This window comes from Saccopteryx leptura, chromosome 12 (genome assembly GCF_036850995.1).
Source record: "Saccopteryx leptura isolate mSacLep1 chromosome 12, mSacLep1_pri_phased_curated, whole genome shotgun sequence".
NCBI lineage: Eukaryota > Metazoa > Chordata > Mammalia > Chiroptera > Emballonuridae > Saccopteryx > Saccopteryx leptura.
The window spans coordinates 22,160,290-22,176,407 of record NC_089514.1 but is presented as its reverse complement, the minus strand read 5'-3'; the positions used below and the strand labels follow the sequence as shown (position 1 = coordinate 22,176,407).

The following is a 16,118-nucleotide window of genomic DNA, read 5'->3' as shown; positions in this document are numbered from 1 at the left end:
CCGACCAGGAAGAGGGAGAGAAAAGAAAAAGGAAGAAGTTAACCTCTCAAAATCAAGAAAAATCCACAGACTTTACAACTTGTTCCACTAATTCTTTTTTTGTTGTTGTTGTTTGTTTCTTCTATCTTATTGCCTTTATTTCCTCCACCTCGGTCCTTCTATTCTCTGCCCATCTTATGCTTCCCTTTTCTTGAACTACACTACCCATGAGTGTTACATTTTATTTCTCTTCTTCATCCTCACCCTCCTTTAAGGTTATACTCCAAAACACTTAACTCTCACTCTCTCCTCTTTTGTTTTTTTTTGTCTTGCTTTATTTTGTTTTTTTTTTCTTGTCCTATTTTATTTCTTCCTTCGTTTTTCTCTTTTTCTTATTTTTTCCTTTCTATTCGTTTTTTCTTTTCTCATTTTACTTTCCTCCCATTTAATCCTCAATCACGAACAAATTAGTTAATTTGGGACTCAAGGCATTTTTTGGCTTTATTTTTCTTTTTTGCTTTTGTTTTTATTTTTTTTTCTTGTTTGTTTATTTTTGTGGCATTTTGGGTCCTCCCAACCCAAGGTCTCCATTGTATTTAGTCTTCGCTCCACTTAATACAACAGATTTTTACTTATTATTTTTATTTTTTTCTTCTTTATTATTCTTTTTTGGTCCGTTTTTCTGGTTCCCTCTTATCCCTCTCATTATATCTCTTAGTTGACCATCACTTACAAGCAAATCATCTTATGCTTGTCTAAGATTTTCTTCCTTTTTTTTTTTTTTTTTTATTGCATTTAGTAGGTCCCTACTCCCTTTTTTTGCCCCTTGAACTCTTCACCCAAATCAGGCCCTCCATTATAGGCACGATATTTCCCTGAGGAGGGGAGAGGAGGGAAAAAGAAGAAAGAAAAAAGGGGGAAATAATAAATTATTACTGTTTCTTTTTTGTGGGGTGTTTTACCTTTTTTTTTTTTTTTTTTTTTTTTTTTTTTAATTTTTACTCTTTATTAATTCTAATTAGTGCTATCAACAAGACCACCCTCAGATGCCGATAAGAAAGAGGAAATCGAATATTATGGATACAAAAGAAAGAGAGGTAACACAAATAGATGTGGAAAAATCTATGGAGAAAAGATTTAACATATTGGAAGCCTTGGAGCTAAATGACAGAGAATTTAAAATAGAAATCTTAAAAATACTCAGAGATATACAAGAAAACACAGAAAAGCAATATAGGGAGATCAGAAAACAACTCAATGAACACAAAGAATATATTACCAAGGAAATTGAAACTATAAAAACAAATCAAACAGAAATGAAAAACTCAATTCACGAGCTAAAAAACGAGGTAACAAGCTTAGCTAACAGAACAGCCCAGATTGAAGATAGGATTAGTGAAATAGAAGACAAACAACTTGAGGCACAACAGAGAGAAGAAGAAAGAGACTCAAAAATAATAAAAAACGAGAAAGCCCTACAGGAATTGTCTGACTCCATCAGAAAGAATAACATAAGAATAATAGGTTTATCAGAGGGAGAAGAAAAAGAAAATGGAATGGAGAATATACTCAAACAAATAATAGACGAGAATTTCCCAAGCCTGTGGAAAGAACTAAAGCCTCAAATTCAAGAAGCAAACAGAACACCGAGTTTTCTTAACCCCAACAAACCCACTCCAAGGCACATCATAATAAAGATGACACAAACCAATGACAAAGAAAAAATTCTCAAGGCAGCCAGGGAAAAGAAGAGTACAACATATAAAGGAAGGCCTATTAGATTATCATCAGATTTCTCAGCAGAAACTCTACAAGCTAGAAGAGAGTGGACCCCAATATTTAAAGCCCTGAAAGAGAGGAAATTTCAGCCAAGAATACTATACCCATCAAAGCTATCCTTCAAGTATGAAGGAGATATAAAAACATTCACAAATACAGAAAAAATGAGAGAATTTATCAACAGAAAGCCCCCACTCCAGGAAATACTAAAGGGGGTTTTCCAACCAGATTCAAAGAACAAAAGAAAACAACACCACAAGTAACAGCTCCACCAAGAACACAATAAAACCAAACTTAAACTGTGACATCAAAGGAAAAAAAAAAGGGGGGGAGAGAATGGAGATTAACAGTAGCAAAGGACGATGAAGTGCAGAAATACTTATAAGATAGGGTACTACAATGAATATGGTAGGTACCCTTTTAATTACTTAATGGTAACCACCCTTGAAAAAACCACCACAAAAACACTTGACTTAAAAAAGTTAGCAACAGAGGAAAGAAGTATGGAACACAAACAAACAAAAACAAATGATAGAAAAACAAAAGAGAAGAATCAAACTAGATACAAAACTAACAGAAAGCAATTTATAAAATGGCAGTAGGGAACCCACAAGTGTCAATAATTACACTAAATGTAAATGGATTAAACTTACCAATAAAAAGACACAGAGTAGCAGAATGGATTAAAAAAGAAAATCCAACTATATGCTGCCTACAAGAAACACATCTAAGCAACAAGGATAAAAACAAATTCAAAGTGAAAGGCTGGAAAACAATACTCCAAGCAAACAACACCCAAAAAAAAGCAGGTGTAGCAATACTCATATCTAATAATGCTGACTACAAGACAGAAAAAGTACTCAGAGACAAAAATGGTCATTTCATAATGATTAAGGGGAAGTTGAATCAAGAAGACATAACAATCCTTAATATATATGCACCAAACCAAGGAGCACCAAAATATATAAGACAGCTACTTATTGACCTTAAAACAAAAACTAACAAAAATACAATCATACTTGGAGACCTCAATACACCGCTGACGGCTCTAGATCGGTCATCCAAACAGAGAATCAACAAAGACATAGTGGCCTTAAACGAAATACTAGAACACCTGGATATGATAGACATCTACAGGACACTTCATCCCAAAGCGACAGAGTATACATTTTTCTCTAGTGTACATGGAACATTCTCAAGAATTGACCATATGTTGGGCCACAAAGACAATATCAGCAAATTTAGAAAAACTGAAATTGTACCAAGCATATTTTCTGATCATAAAGCCTTGAAACTAGAATTCAACTGCAAAAAAGAGGGGGAAAAACCCACAAAAATGTGGAAACTAAACAACATACTTCTAAAAAATGAATGGGTCAAAGAAGAAATAAGCGCAGAGATCAAAAGATATATACAGACAAATGAAAATGACAATACGACATATCAGAATCTCTGGGATGCAGCAAAAGCAGTAATAAGAGGAAAGTTCATATCACTTCAGGCCTATATGAACAAACAAGAGAGAGCCGAAGTAAACCACTTAACTTCACACCTTAAGGAACTAGAAAAAGAAGAACAAAGACAACCCAAAACCAGCTGAAGAAAGGAGATAATAAAAATCAGAGCAGAAATAAATGAAATAGAGAACAGAAAAACTATAGAAAAAATCAATAAAACAAGGAGCTGGTTCTTTGAAAAGATCAACAAAATTGACAAACCCTTGGCAAGACTCACCAAGGAAAAAAGGCACAGGACTCAAATAAACAAAATCCAAAATGAAAGAGGAGAGATCACCACAGACATCATAGATATACAAAGAATTATTGTAGAATACTATGAAAAATTATATGCCACCAAATACAACAATCTAGAAGAAATGGATAAATTCCTAGAACAATACAACCTTCCTAGACTGAGTCATGAAGAAGCAGAAAGCCTAAACAGACCAATCAGCAGGGAGGAAATAGAAAAAACTATTAAAAACCTCCCCAAAAATAAAAGTCCAGGCCCAGACGGTTATACTAGTGAATTCTATCAAACATTCAAAGAAGACTTGGTTCCTATTCTACTCAAAGTCTTCCAAAAAATTGAAGAAGAAGCAATACTTCCAAACACATTTTATGAGGCCAACATAACCCTCATAACAAAACCTGGCAAGGATGGCACAAAGAAAGAAAACTACAGACCAATATCTCTAATGAATACAGATGCTAAAATACTAAACAAAATACTGGCAAACCGAATACAACAACATATTAAAAAAATAATACATCATGATCAAGTGGGATTCATCCCAGAATCTCAAGGATGGTTCAACATACGCAAAACGGTTAACATAATACACCATATCAACAAAACAAAGAACAAAAACCACATGATCTTATCAATAGATGCAGAAAACGCTTTTGATAAAATACAACACAATTTTATGTTTAAGACTCTCAACAAAATGGGTATAGAAGGAAAATATCTCAACATGATAAAGGCCATATATGATAAACCATCAGCCAACATCATATTAAACGGCATAAAACTGAGGACTTTCTACCTTAAATCAGGAACAAGACAGGGTTGTCCACTCTCTCCACTCTTATTTAACGTGGTGCTAGAAGTTCTGGCCAGAGCAATCAGACAAGACAAAGAAATAAAAGGCATCCATATCGGAAAAGAAGAAGTAAAGGTATCACTTTTTGCTGATGATATGATCCTATACATCGAAAACCCGAAGGACTCCACAAAAAGATTATTAGAAACAATAAACCAATACAGTAAGGTCGCAGGATACAAAATTAACATACAAAAGTCCATAGCCTTTCTATATGCCAACAATGAAATACTAGAAAACGAACTCAAAAAAATAATCCCCTTCACGATTGCAACAAAAAAAATAAAATACCTAGGAATAAACATAACAAAGAACGTAAAGGACCTATATAATGAAAATTACAAAGCATTGTTAAGAGAAATCGAAAAAGATACAATGAGATGGAAAAATATTCCTTGTTCTTGGATAGGAAGAATAAATATAATCAAAATGGCCATATTACCCAAAGCAATATACAAATTTAATGCAATTCCCATCAAAATCCCTATGAGATTTTTTAAAGAAATGGAACAAAAAATCATCAGATTTATATGGAACTATAAAAAACCCCGAATAGCCAAAACAATCCTAAGGAAAAAGAATGAAGCTGGGGGCATTACAATACCTGACTTTAAACTATATTATAGGGCCACGATAATCAAAACAGCATGGTATTGGCAGAAAAATAGACACTCAGACCAATGGAACAGAATAGAAAGCCCAGAAATAAAACCACATATATATGGTCAAATAATCTTTGATAAAGGGGCCAACAACACACAATGGAGAAAAGAAAGCCTCTTCAACAAATGGTGTTGGGAAAACTGGAAAGCCACATGCAAAAGAATGAAACTCGACTACAGCCTGTCCCCGTGTACTAAAATTAATTCAAAATGGATCAAAGACCTAAATATAAGACCTGAAACAATAAAGTACATAGAAGAAGACATAGGTACTAAAATCATGGACCTGGGTTTTAAAGAACATTTTATGAACTTGACTACAATGGCAAGAGAAGTGAAGGCAAAGATAAATGAATGGGACTACATCAGAATAAAAAGTTTCTGCTCAGCAAGAGAAACTGATATCAAAATAAACAGACAGCCAACTAAATGGGAACTGATATTTTCAAACAACAGCTCAGATAAGGGCCTAATATCCAAAATTTACAAAGAACTCATAAAACTCAACAACAAACAAACAAACAATCCAATAAAAAAATGGGAAGAGGACATGAACAGACACTTCTCCCAGGAAGAGATACAAATGGCCAACAGATATATGAAAAGATGCTCAGCTTCATTAGTTATTAGAGAAATGCAAATCAAAACTACAATGAGATACCACCTCACTCCTGTTAGATTAGCTATTATCAACAAGACAGGTAATAGCAAATGTTGGAGAGGCTGTGGAGAAAAAGGAACCCTCATTCACTGTTGGTGGGAATGTAAAGTAGTACAACCATTATGGAGGAAAGTATGGTGGTTCCTCAAAAAACTGCAAATAGAACTACCTTATGACCCAGCAATCCCTCTACTGGGTATATACCCCAAAACCTCAGAAACATTGATACGTGAAGACACATGTAGCCCCATGTTCATTGCAGCACTGTTCACAGTGGCCAAGACATGGAAACAACCAAAAAGCCCTTCAATAGAAGACTGGATAAAGAAGATGTGGCACATATACACTATGGAATACTACTCAGCCATAAGAAATGATGACATCAGATCATTTACAGCAAAATGGTGGGATCTTGATAACATTATAAGGAGTGAAATAAGTAAATCAGAAAAAAACAAGAACTACATGGTTCCATACATTGGTGGAACATAAAAATGAGACTAAGAGACATGGACAAGAGTGTGGTGGTTACCAAGGGTGGGGGGAGGGAGGACATGGGAGGGAGGGAGGGAGAGAGTTAGGGGGAGGGGGAGGGGCACAGAGAACTAGATAGAGGGTGGCGGAGGACAGTCTGACTTTGGGCGAGGGGTTTGCAACATAATTTAATGACAAAATAACCTAGACATGTTTTCTTTGAATATATGTACCCTGATTTATTAATGTCATCCCATTACCATTAATAAAAATTTATTATAAAAAAAAAAAAAAAAAAAAAAAAAAAAGAAAAAGAAATAAGGTTATATACAATTTGGAACTTGTGTCTTCGAATGAGTGTGCAGGGTCAAGAGTTTATGAGAATTGTCCATTTATTTTAATGATGTTCAGTATTCTCCACAGACTCTTCTTTTGTAATAGACTTCTAAGGAAATCTATTTCACCGCATTATAACAACACCTGTATTAAGGGTAAACCTCAGTTTTTGACCCAACTTACTGTCTTGCTCACCAAACAGCTCTGAATTACTATGAAATCTATATATTATGAATGAAGACTACAGCAGACATTGAATTTGATAAGGACAACACTATGGTAGCACACATGGAGTTTTCTGTAATGACTCATTAAAGAAGTTATACTCATTTGGTTTGATTAAAATTTACTTTATAACATAAAACGAACAAAAAGAGTATATAGAAAATAAGAAGAAACTAGCAGTGAAAATAGTTCAGAACAGCTCTTGCGGTTTCCCAGTTAAGGCGTGTGAACTTCTGAGTTGGTCTTCTAAGTCTGAAAATCTGTGCGATTTGACTAATTACTGGAAGAACTGTATTATCTAAAGTCATCAGATAGCTACGTGCATTAAAAATGTGTTCATGATTACATTTCAGAACACTCTGTAGAAGCACAATTATTATAGTAGATGCTGCTGGGCCCACCCAGGTCCCCTTCAACAAGCCTGTGCACCGGGTCCCTGCCACTGCAAGTGCTGGCTGCCGTGGGCTCAGAGCTGTCGCTTTCCCAAGGAACTGCCTTCATCCAGCGGGAGCCACCAGAGCTGGCCCCGGCTGGGAGGCTGTCCTCTCCCTCTGGGGACAGGCCTCAGCTGAGCACTGACACAGAAGCCTGGCCCCCTTCCCTCTCTGGAGCCATGAACAGTGCAGAGCTCCCTGTGAGACCAGTGGAAGCCGGGCCAGCGGAGCCCACCTCCCAGCCAGCTCTCCTTCCGCAGTGTCCTCGCTCTGCTCCGGCTCTCAGAGGACAACGCGCCTTCACTGCATCCGCTGAGCAGGAGAGCCCACCGCAGGCCCCGCACCCACAAAGCCCAGCCCGAGACAATCACGGCCCTTTGTAATAAGAGCAGATTAGACTCTGAAGCAATATTTAAATAAAAAGTGATTGCAATACATGTGACACTACCTTGACAGGATGAAGGTTTGTTGTGGTGATAATTTTGTGCAGCGGGCCAGCCAACTTTGGGGGCAGTTTGGGCTCTTTGTCCAGCCCCTGGGGTTTAGTGTAATAATCCAGTCTCTCTCGTGGAAAGAAATTGTTGATGACAGTTACGCAATCATGCTGACCTTTAATACAGAAAAGTAGGAAATTTGTTATTTTATTATTCACAATAAGACAATTCCCAATTTTTTGTATTATGCTGCTCTGTTTTCTTGTGAGGTAAATATGCACCAGCATGTTTTCAACTAGGGGTCGGAAAAAGAAAAGAGAGACACCGCCCAGTTCTGATGAGATTAATGGAACGTGAACTGCTGTGCCCTTTCGGGAAGCAATCCAGACTTGCATTAAAATTAAAAATACAGGCCCTGGCCGGTTGGCTCAGTGGTAGAGCGTCGGCCTGGCGTGCAGAAGTCCCGGGTTCAATTCCCGGCCAGGGCACACAGGAGAAGCGCCCATCTGCTTCTCCACCCCTCCCCCTCTCCTTCCTCTCTGTCTCTCTCTTCCCCTCCCGCAGCCAAGGCTCCATTGGAGCAAAGATGGCCTGGGCGCTGGGGATGGCTCCTTGGCCTCTGCCCCAGAGCTAGAGTGGCTCTGGTCGCGGCAGAGCGACGTCCGGAGGGGCAGAGCATCGCCCCCTGGTGGGCAGAGCGTCGCCCCTGGTGGGCGTGCCAGGTGGATCCCGGTCGGGCGTATGCGGGAGTCAGTCTGACTGTCTCTCCCCGTTTCTAGCTTCAGAAAAATACAAAAAAAAAAAAAAATTAAAAATACACACCCTATGTCTCTGTTTTCATCTGGGAGTATGTTTTACGGATATGAACACACTACAATGTGAAAATGTAAGACCAAGGATCATTACTACATTATTTTTAGTGAAGTGAGTCCAAAAAAAAAAGTGTAAAACGTACTGGCGAGCTAAGGGCACTGCAGTACATCTACACCCTGAGTGCGAAAGCAGCTGCTGAACGAACTGAATTTATCTGCGCCTTCTAAGATGGGAGGGACTTCCAGGGCATACTGGTGGTAAAGAAAACAGGTTACAAAACTACAGTGGTAAAAAAAAAAAAAAACAAAAAACCTACAGTGGTACCTTGAGATACGTATTTAATTGTTCTGTAACCGAGCTCGTAAGTCAGTCAACTCGTATATCAAACTGCCGATACTGGACCCGTGCACCAACGCACCAACTAGCGGCAGCTTCCTGAATCACAACTAGTATCTCGGAATTTTACTCGGATCTTGAACAAAAATGCGGACCGAGTTGCAGCTCATATCTTAAAAAAATCCGTAAGTTGGTCTGTTCGTATCTCAAGGTATCACTGTTTATCTGTATGATCACATTTTTGAAACATAGCAAAAATCTTAAATATGGGTGCACCTATGGAGACATGCTGTGCAGCTTGAGGAGAATAAAAGGGGAAAATGAGTTTTAGAAAGACTAACTATAGTGGACAAGAAAATGTCAAATGAAAGGGTGTAATTTTCTAGGAAATTAGTTTAAGCAGATTAAAATACAATAAAAACACTCTTATTTTAGGATGGGATTGTGGATGATTTATACCTTAGATTTTTATTAATATAGTCCTGTTAAGAGAAAGAAAAAGACACTATGTTAATGGTTAGAAGAACAGGCTTCTCTACAGCCAGCCTGTGAGCGGGGGAAAGTCACCTAACCTCTCTCTGAGCTCTATTTTGTGACATTGTGGAGACAATGAAAACTTGCAAAAGTAAACAGAGCTTCAGATCCTCTTATTCCCCAGCTTCATGGCACAGATCAGACAACCGAGGCCCACGAAGGTGAAGGGATCTACCTGCCTATGATCCTGCAACTAATTAGAAACAGACACAAACTAAAATCCAAATTTCAAGATTCCCAGATTAGTGTTCTTTTCTCGCTGTACTGACACCCTCATAGTTCTCTCTAAGGTTAGACGGGGGCAAATAGGGAGCCCCTATTACTAGGGGAGATAAATATATCCCTGAGGTTTGCACAGCAAGGCCATACCTTCCTCCAAGTTCCCTGAAACTGAATGAAAATAGCATCAGCTCTCACAAAGCTCCAAAGAACTCACCCACAAATGCTGCCATCTGAGCCGCTGTTCTTCCCACTGAGTTGACAACATCTGTCTCGGCACCAGCTTCCAACATTACCCACGTGATATCTTTATTACCTAGGGTTTGTAAAAGGGGAAATATATGTTAATTCTAAGGACTGTGCAATTCAGGGACCCCCTGTCAAATTATCTGTACCCCATTCCCCCCACAAACCTTTAGGTTTTCATCTTACAGCTATTTTCACTTTTTTCTAAAATATGAATCATAAATAAAAGAAAAAGTAAAATGCTATAAGAACCCACTAAAAATTAAACTTATTTTCTGGAAAACAGATCATGTAGGCAATACAAAAACTGAGTAGAAATATCACTTTTTTTTTAACAGAACGAAATATATTTGTTCTAGTAATAATGCTTAGTATAAAGCCAAAACAAACAAAAGAATCAAAACATAGATAAAGAGAATAGAAGTATTTACTTAATATCTACTAATCTAGCCCATCTTTCACACCTAGGGAGTAGCTATTACCAGCTGGGGGTCTACCTTTCTACACTGTTTTCTCTCTCACCACTTACTTGCATTTATTCTATTTGCATTCTTACTAATGGAATCATTACAGCTATTTAGCTATTATAAACTATGCTCAATGAGCAGCATTTTCCATTAACTTCTGCAATTGGAACTATAATTTCCTTAGGAACAGCTCTGGGAAAACACCGCAGGATCAAAGGTTATACGTAGTTTAAACACATGTCGCCTTCCGACAGGGCTGGGCTGAGATGCCCGCCCCAAAGAAGTTCCTGTGCCAATGCTGGGCATTACCGCTCTTCAACTCTGCCAATGTGGTACGTGAGAAATGATCGCTTATTGTTCCAATTGGCATTTCCCTGATTATTGGTGAGTGTTTTCTATGTTTAATAGCCAGTTGTATTTCTTTTGTCCTTTTTCAATTTTCTGTTTAATTTTCTACTGCAGTATTTGCCATCTCTAATTTCTTTATAAAAACTTTTCATATATAATAATATGACCCTATCAGATATGTAATAAATATTTTTCTTAGTATTTCATTTGTATTTTTTTTTCTTTTTCTTTTTTTTTTTTTTTTTTTTTGTATTTTTCTGAAGCTGGAAACAGGGAGAGACAGTCAGACAGACTCCCGCATGTGCCCGACCGAGATCCACCCGGCACGCCCACCAGGGGGCGATGCTCTGCCCACCAGGGGGCGATGCTCTGCCCCTCCGGGGCGTCGCTCTGCCGCGACCAGAGCCACTCTAGCACCTGGGGGAGAGGCCAAGGAGCCATCCCCAGCACCCGGGCCATCTTTGCTCCAATGGAGCCTTGGCTGCGGGAGGGGAAGAGAGAGACAGAGAGGAAGGAGGGGGGGTGGAGAAGCAAATGGGAGCTTCTCCTATGTGCCCTGGCCGGGAATCAAACCCGGGTCCCCCACACACCAGGCCGATGCTCTACCGCTGAGCCAACCGGCCAGGGCCTTCATTTGTATTTTAACACTACATATTTATATCCTACATATATTGATAGAAATGTTAAAATTATATGTAATCAAACTGGTCAATATTGCCTTTTTAAATTCTATATTTTATATCATACTTAGAAAAACTTTCCTGTTCCAGAATTATAAATATGTATATATATTACTGCTCTTAAAATATGATTTATATTACATTGTCATTTCTTTAAAAAAAAAAAAAGGCAGTCCTGGCCGGCTGGCTCAGTGGTAGAGTGTCGGCCCTGTGTGTGGATGTCCTGGGTTCAATTCCTGGTCAGGGCACACAAGAGAATTGACCATCTGCTTCTCCGGTCCTCCCGCTCCCTTCCTTCTCTCCTCCCCTCCTGCAGCCCTGGTTTGAGTGCATTGGCTCCAGGCACTGAGGATAGCTCCGGGAGCCTCCACCTCAGGCACTAAAATTAGCTCAGTTGCAAGCATGGAGCCTGATAGGCAAAGCATCGGCCCCAAATGGGCGTGACCAGGTGGATCCTGGTCGGAGAGTATGCAGGAGTCTGTCTATCTCTCCTTCTCTCACTTGGAAAAGAAGAAAAAAAAAGGCAACAATTATAGATAACTCCACTTAATTTAAATTATATTTCCCACTGTCTTTATTCAGCAATATAGCAACATGAATCAAAGTAAATTTCTAAACGATCATCCTATTTAGTACATAAATGCCAGTCAGGTAAACATACAGCCCCAGCAGAGCAGCTCTTCTCTCCAGGAAACTAAAAAGTTTTCATATTACTTCTATATACAAAGATAGACAACATAATACTGGGCGGGGCAGGTGGGTTCACAGCTCTTCCTATGGAAATAACATAATAACTAATAAATGATAATGCGAGAATAAACTTTCGCATACTCACTACTGTAAACCTACTTTTGCCCTACGCTGCATATTTCAATACAAAGAATCAGTGGACTTAAATAACTAAAAAAAGATCATCAAATTAATGACATATTTCATGTATGATAACTTCTCAAAAACCAATTCCCACCATTATTTTCCATTAGACTTGACTTTAAAATTACTATAATAAAAATGCATTTCATTTAAAAGTGTATATGTACTGATAACACATTTGTGTAGATAACTAATAATACTAATATATTAGAACAAATGCTAAAACTTCACCAGAAAGTGCAGCAAACATGAGGGCTGTGTATCCATGTTCATGTTGATGACAATTTACATCAGCGCCATGTCGCAAAAGTAATTTGCACATATCAAGTTTTCCTTTATATGCAGCATGCATTAGAGGGGTCATTCCGTTCTTTAACAGAAGAGGAAAAAAGGTATTAATTTTACTTATTTGCCTTTTCACCTAACTGAGCAATTCCTACAATTAAATTAAAAACATAAACACGAATTAATAAAATCATCTTTATAACCTATAAAGTATTTTTATATTCATTTTCCATCTAGGATCTTACAGGAACTGCAGAGGAAAAAAAGATGGTTTTATCACCTTAATTTTTTTTTTTTTTTACAGACTAGCAAGCAGACTCAGAAAAGACTTGCTCAACCTCACACACCCAGTCGAATGGCCAGCGCAGAGACCAGAACTCAGATCAGCAGAGCTCTCATCTCCACCGCACACACACCTAGTTCCTGGGGAACCAAATGAACGAACAGATACAAATGCATTAAAAAAAAAATAGGGGAAAACCTCAAACAAATAAATTGACTGAATAAAGTATGATATAACGATAACAGTAAATATTGTATTACAAAGCTATTGACTGAAGTCATCTGTATCTATTGATTTGGAGAAATATCCATGAATTACTGCTAATGAAAAAAACAAGAGGCAGGAAGTATACATTATAGTGGTACCATTTTTAAAACAATGCTCTCTCAAACTACATTTCTATTTTGATCATATATATTATTCAGTCATATATATATATTATATAAATATGGAGAAATGGTTGGTAATACTTATACCAGGGGTCCCCAAACTTTTTTCACAGGGGGCCAGTTCACTGTGCCTCAGACTGTTGGAGGGCCGGACTATAAAAAAAACTATGAACAAATCCCTATGCACACTGCACATATCTTATTTTAAAGTAAAAAGACAAAACTAAAATAAATACAATATTTAAAATAAAGAACAAGTAAATTTAAATCAACAAACTGACCAGTATTTCAATGGGAACTATGCTCCTCTCACTGACCACCAATGAAACAGGTGCCCCTTCCAGAAGTGCGGCGGGGGCTGGATAAATGGCCTCAGGGGGCCGCATGCGGCCCGCGGGCCGTAGTTTGGGGACCCCTGACTTATACTAAGTTGCAGTGTTAGTTCTATTGGTTTTGTGCATATCCAATGAAACATCCAACCTTATATGTACTGGGTACCTAATACTTTTGATAAATAAATGAACAAGCTGTTCCCTGTAAGTTAATTTTCTCAGCAACCAAGAATACTCTGTAAGTTTTAGAAGTGCTAGAATTTCAAAGTTGTTTTGGATGAAAACCTCTCTAAAACATATAATCTCTTACTAAGTAAATCTTAGAATGCTAACATAATGTGAATTGTTTCTACTGAATCCAGATTATTACTTTTCACGTAGCCATCAATATTCTCAGAGGGGTGTTGATGTGAGAATTAAGGGAAGCTGGAACCTTTCTGGTGGTCGTACAAGAGGCAACTTAATGAGAGTAGTCAAAGTTTCCTTAGAGCATTAATGAAAAATGGTAAGATTACAACTTTAAGACTCCCCTAGTTGGGTATGTCTACAGGATGTGGTATTTAAATGTTGGGAGTGGTTGAGCAGGTGTGGCTAATCCAAATCTCACTGTGCAGAGGCACCTTTTCTACTAAATTTATTGGGGTCAGGTTCCAGGTATGCACAAGGCATCCTGCGCCTACTGCTCCAATCAAATTCTCTTTCGTCTCGTCCCTATTACCCCCACCTTGCCCCCCCCCCCACCCCACACCTCCTTTCCTTCTGGCCATCACCTCACTGTTGAATGTATACATGTGTTATATATGTGTGTGTATATTTTTTTTTGGGGGGGAGGCACCTTAAGGGAGTGGGAATAGACTACAGGGTCATTACCTTTTGAAAGAGGCAAAAATGTATTCAGAGCATGACTAGGGTGAGAGCCCTTAGGCAGTGGTTGGGAACCTATGGCTCGCGAGCCAGATGTGGCTGTTTTCATGGCTGCATCTGGCTCACAGACAAATCTTTAATAAAAAAAAATAATGTTAAAAATATAAAACATTCTCATGTATTACAATCCATTCATTTCCTACCGCTCATGTTCATGGTTGTGGGTAGCTGGAGCCAATCACAGCTGTCCTCCGGGACAACACCAAATTTTTATTGGATAATGCATCATGTACATGGGTCATTGTATGGCTCTCACGGAATTACATTTTAAAATATGTGACGTACATGGCTCTCTCAGCCCAAAAGTTTCCCGACCCCGTCTTAAGGAATGATATAACCTGTGCAGAAGAAGCGAGTGTGTAGCCTGAAGGGAAAGGAGGACGCAGTACAGATGGGAAGTCAGTTACCTAACAATTCCATCCTACCATGACAGGCTGTCCAGCTCAGAGTGAACTATCTATAATTAAAAAGAAAAATTATTGGTGCCAACTTAGACTTGGTGAACATGTTAAGGACACTACTCTTTTATGGATTCTTGTTGTATTGGCCAAGAATTTGCTTAAAGGCTTTAATCACTGTAAAAAAAAAAAAAAAAAAAAAAAAAAAAAAAAAATATATATATATATATATATATATATATATATGTTTTTCTGTCTTCTACACAGCACACAGTTAATTAGGTTATCTAAACTTTCTGTCCTCTGAATTACTGTTTTTCTTTTTCATCTGTTGGTTTCTGAGAGGTATTATTGTGGTCTTACAAATTTCCCTTTTTAATTCTATCTTTTTTTTAATGAACATCAAATGACTATAAGCTTGTAAGTGAAGGTTTAAGATTGGTTTATGCTCAGTGTATTATTAATTTAATCTATAGCAAGAGTCTTGATCAATGAAATTTATTTTTGCTTTAATCTTTGTTTTCTCTGACACTAAGCCTGCTACACACATGTGGGTAAAGGGTTAACAAAACCACTTCCCCTCTGCATGAGAAACTGAAGTTCACTTAACTTTCTAGCACTCCAACTGTGCTGTAACAGAATAACCACACACAGATAAGAGCTGCTATTGGACAGCTCAGAATAGACACCACCATCAGAGAGTTATTTTGGATAGTAAGTGCTCTAGAAAGCTGAGATTAGGTTTAGTTAACTTTCCCTAGAAACAGAGTTGCTAGATCAAAGGTACAAACGTTGAAAAATAACACAAATTCTAAAATTTTCTCCAAGATGTGATGCCAATTTACATCTAATCTGCTAGCACATAAAAAGTCTAGTATTTCTGATATTTCACAAGAAATGATATAATTTTGGTTTAATTTTAACTTATTTGATTACTAATACAATTTAACATGTTCTCACATGCTTACATATCTTTTGTGACCTGTCTGCTTACATCTGCTTTAGATAATAGTATAATGTGAACACAATATCTAGAAAAACAACTCTCATTATATTTTATACACTGTTCATTCTCACAGGCAGTAAAACACGTTATTAAACTTCTAAAAATTTTACCTCATCCAAACAGTTGACACAAACATTCTTGCTGGCTAATAGTGTTCCAGCTTCTTGTATAGTACCTAAAAAAAAAAAAAAAAAAAAGGTAAAGTAAGGTTATTTATTATTAGAATAGAAAAAAATCTAATATCAAGGAAACAAATTAAAGGCTTACCTATAAAACTGAGACTAGTCAGATTAGGTTGTTAGGAAATGAAGTATCAATCATGTGCTATTTATTCCGCAAAGTAATTATCAGGAATGAAAGATTTAGAGAAACTAAAATAGCTCCATCTTGTTTTTA

The 16,118-nt window shown here is 37.6% G+C and overlaps 1 protein-coding gene across 1 annotated transcript in view; it reads right to left on the bottom strand.

The window, feature by feature from the left end:
• ANKMY2 (ankyrin repeat and MYND domain containing 2) overlaps nt 1-16,118 on the bottom strand; it is a 37,259-nt gene that overhangs the window by 13,850 nt on the left and 7,291 nt on the right. Inside the window, exons 2-5 of the mRNA XM_066353746.1 lie at nt 15,833-15,897; nt 12,337-12,475; nt 9,709-9,807; nt 7,604-7,764 (exon numbers count right to left, since the gene is read on the bottom strand). Of these exons, the coding sequence (XP_066209843.1) occupies nt 7,604-7,764; nt 9,709-9,807; nt 12,337-12,475; nt 15,833-15,897 (464 nt within the window). The remainder of the gene's footprint in view (nt 1-7,603; nt 7,765-9,708; nt 9,808-12,336; nt 12,476-15,832; nt 15,898-16,118) is intronic.